The 3,734-nt window shown below is 38.1% G+C and overlaps 1 protein-coding gene across 2 annotated transcripts in view; it reads left to right on the forward strand.

The window, feature by feature from the left end:
- The window catches only part of LOC102245268 (chromosome unknown open reading frame, human C4orf32), a 42,008-nt gene extending 39,523 nt beyond the window's left edge, over positions 1–2,485 (forward strand). For both annotated transcript variants that reach the window (XM_014549640.1, XM_014549642.1), the window contains 2 exons: positions 199–271; positions 2,012–2,485. In XM_014549640.1, the coding sequence (XP_014405126.1) occupies positions 199–271; positions 2,012–2,041 (103 nt within the window). In that variant the 3' untranslated portion in view covers positions 2,042–2,485. The remainder of the gene's footprint in view (positions 1–198; positions 272–2,011) is intronic.
- The last annotated feature ends 1,249 nt before the right edge of the window (positions 2,486–3,734 follow it).

The raw sequence follows: 3,734 nt of genomic DNA on the forward strand, positions 1-3,734 counted from the left end.
TAAAAAAAAAAAAGCAACATCGATGAGAGAGAAACATCGATCAGCTGCTTCCTGCACACCCCCTACTGGGGATGTGGCCACAACCAAGGTACATGCCCTTGACCAGAATCGAACCTGGGACCCTTCAGTCCGCAGGCCGACGCTCTATCCACTGAGCCAAACCAGTTAGGGCCACTTACTCATTCTTGATCCCATCAGAGCACCCAGAAGATGGAATGTGGATTTGGTTAGACGTGGGGTCAGCCCTCAGGACTGTTTGGACTGGACGCAGGTAGGAGTTCCCAACGGAAAGCTGAGGTGCTGGGCTTTGGCAGGAGAACAGATTCTGGGTGGGGAGAGCGGCAGATTCCACGCCACCGAGGGCCCACTGCACAGCTGTGCGAGGGTCTCACCTAGGGCCCGGGGCTGCAGCCACCCATCCAGTGCTCTTGCTGTCTTCCCACAATGGCAGGAAGCAATTCCACTTACTTAAAAAAATCATTTCTACTTGTGCTGAACTCCAGGCTCCTGTCTTGGGCATTGGGGTCCTCACATCCCTTGGAAGGCACACAGACCTCAGTGTGCCTGGGAGGTGGGGACACAGGAGGATGGGAAAGAAATTATTGGGGGGGGGGGGGAATGGGAGCTATCTGTAATACTATCAACCATAAAACATATATTTAAAAAAAGAAAAGAAAAAAATTATTTCCACACAACTCCAGGGAATTAAAAGAACTAAAAAGGAGAGGAAATTATTCTAATTATTTATTTAATGTTGTGGAATAACATTTTCAAGACAACTTTTACAGTTATCATCAGTTATCTACACCACCTACTTTTCCAAACTTCCAGAAAAAATGTTAATTTTTAGAAGCCTGCTTTTGAGGTTAATTCCTCATAGCACACACATGTTTTCTATTCACACAGTATTTCTAAGCATCCATGTCCACACAACCCTGTAACTCTCTCATTCCGGGTCCTCCAAGTTTCCAAGAACGGCCCTTCTAGACACATGGTCCCAGAGGAAATCTTATCTCTGGCCTCTGCCCTCTTTCCTAAACTTGGCAATCATGTGTCTACTGTAAACATTCTCTCCATAAAACTTCAACAAGCGGGTAATGAATCTTTTATTTTGTCTGTGGACATATTTTCCTTTTTATGCCTTGAAAAACTGAATCTGAAGAAGCACTTTATCTTGGACCACACATTTTGGAGAGAGTGACCGTTTTAAGCTAAGGTTTACATGAAGACATAAACAGTTACAGTGGCTTCGCATTAAGTGATAGATACCGCAGAGTGACTGTTCTATGTGCAGTGCACAAATAGGTGGTCCTTCCATACCACTGCTCTTCGTATGGTGTGCACGTCATACGGCAAGTATTGATGCTGACCTGCGGCACTTGACAGAAGGTACATCAATGGCTGCTTTCCTGGAGCCTTAGTCCCCACATCATTTACAAAGACCACCACTGTTTTATGGCCTAATGGTCTTACTCAAAACATACCTGCTATGTCTAGGTGCTCTATCTAAATAAGAAATTCTGTGCACACTATATACCAAACGTCCATCTTTTCACTCCTTTATTCGTGGAGACATAAATTTGGTATTTACTGTTTGCCAGACGGAAAAGAGAAGAATAGGATAACGTCTGTGTCTTGAGATCATAGACTCAACATAGAGACAGGCATATACAGGAATAATCTTAAGACAATAATTAAAGCTGTGTCCTGGGCTCATAAAATGTATCTTCTACCTGAACTGATTGAGTCAGCTCACTGTTTTGTGATTTCACAGGTGTTTCTTGTCATCCATCCTTCTCAAACATCTCATTCAATTGTGTTACATTACAAAAAGGACCCATTAATTGACAGAGTAATTCAACAAACATGTTAGATAGCATCTATAAGTTCCTTGAGTTAGGGAGTTTTGAATAATACAGTATTTGGTTATAGTCACCATAAACTTCTAATAAGAAATGCTATCCAAAATGCTCCAACAACAGGCCAACTGCACCATTTTCTTTTCTTCCAGGTGTTCTACAGCCAAGAAAACAAGAAATAACATTGAAATTCTCAGTGTTATTCTGTCACATTAAATACTCAGTAACTCATCTTGCTATATTTGCAAAAACATACCCGTCTGAGGAATCAGAACTCTTTTTTCCCATAAGAGAATGTGGCAACATAAGGAGAAACATGGATTCAAAATGCTTTTGATTTCTCAGAGAATTGTTAATGGGTAGTTTATAATGTAGTATTATAACATAAATATTACATACTATATTTGGAGGTATAGGTCATATATTATGCCACAACAAGGTAAGTTTCAATAGTTTTAAAATATAGATATGATGCAAAGTATCTTTTCTGTCCATAATGGGATAAAGTAGAAATAAAAAACAAAAGTTAAAAAAATATATTTTGTGGAAATTATGCAATATACTTTTAACCAACTAATGGATCAAAAAAAGGCACAAGGAAAAAATATTTAGAGACTAGTGAAGCAAAAAAAACAACTTATGAGACACTGAAAATGGTGCTGGGAAAAATTTATAGCTATAAACATTTACCTTAAAAAACAAGAAAAAAATCTAAAACAATCGAACTTTACAACCTATGAAACTCAGAAAAGAACTAAACCCAAAGCTACCAAAAGGAAAGACATAATAAAATTACAAAAGAGAAAGGTAAAATAGAGAATAGTAAAGGCAATAGAGAAAATAAATGAAACCAGAGGTTGGTTCTTAGAAAAGCTAAAAAAAAAAAAATGACAAAACTATATAGCTCAATGGATTAAGAAAAAAGGAGAAGACTCAAATTACTGAAATCTTAAATGAGAGCAGAGACATTACAATGGATTCTACAGAAATAAAAAGGAATATAAGATTGTATGCCAAGAAAGTGGATAACCTAGATGAAATGAACAAATTGAACAAATTCCTAGAATCACAAAATCTATGAAGAAAAAAGTCATGCCTGGCCAGTGTGGCTAAGTGGTTGAGCTTCAACCTGTGAACCAGAAGGTCATGGTTCGATTTCCAATTAGGGCACATACTAGTATGAGTTTCATTCCCAGTGTGGGGCGTGCAGGAAGCAGCCAATCAATGATTTTTTCTCATAATTGATGTTTCTACCTCTCACTCCCTCTCCTTCCTCACTGAAATCAATAAAAAGATATATAGCCCTAACCGGTTTGGCTCAGTGGATAGAGCGTCGGCCTACGGACTGAAGGGTCCCAGGTTTGATTCCAGTCAAGGGCATGTACTTTGGTTTCGGGCACGTCCCCAGTAGGGGGTGTGCAGGAGGCAATAGATCAATGTTTCTCTCTCATTGATGTTTCTAGCTCTCTATCCCTCTCCCTTCTTCTCTGTAAAAAATAAATAAAATATATTTTAAAAAATAAATAAAATAAAATATTTGTGAAAAAAATAATAAAAAATATATTTTTTAAAAAAACATCATGAAAAAAAAAGAATAAATGAATCAACCTATAACTAGTCAGGAGATTGAATCGGTAATCAAAATCTCCCAACAACAAAAAGCCCTGATGGCTTCATGGGTGAATTCTACCAAACTTTGAAAGAACTGATACCAAATCTTTTCAAACCTTTCCAAAATATTGAAGAGTAGGAAATACTTCCTAACTAATTCAATGAGACCAGTGTAATCTTCATGTCAAAGAAAACCATATTATTGACTATCTTCCTGTGCTGCACACTACATCCCTGCAGCTTAATTTATAACTGGAGGTTTTT

Source organism: Myotis brandtii, unplaced genomic scaffold (genome assembly GCF_000412655.1).
Source record: "Myotis brandtii unplaced genomic scaffold, ASM41265v1 scaffold562, whole genome shotgun sequence".
NCBI classification, from domain to species: domain Eukaryota; kingdom Metazoa; phylum Chordata; class Mammalia; order Chiroptera; family Vespertilionidae; genus Myotis; species Myotis brandtii.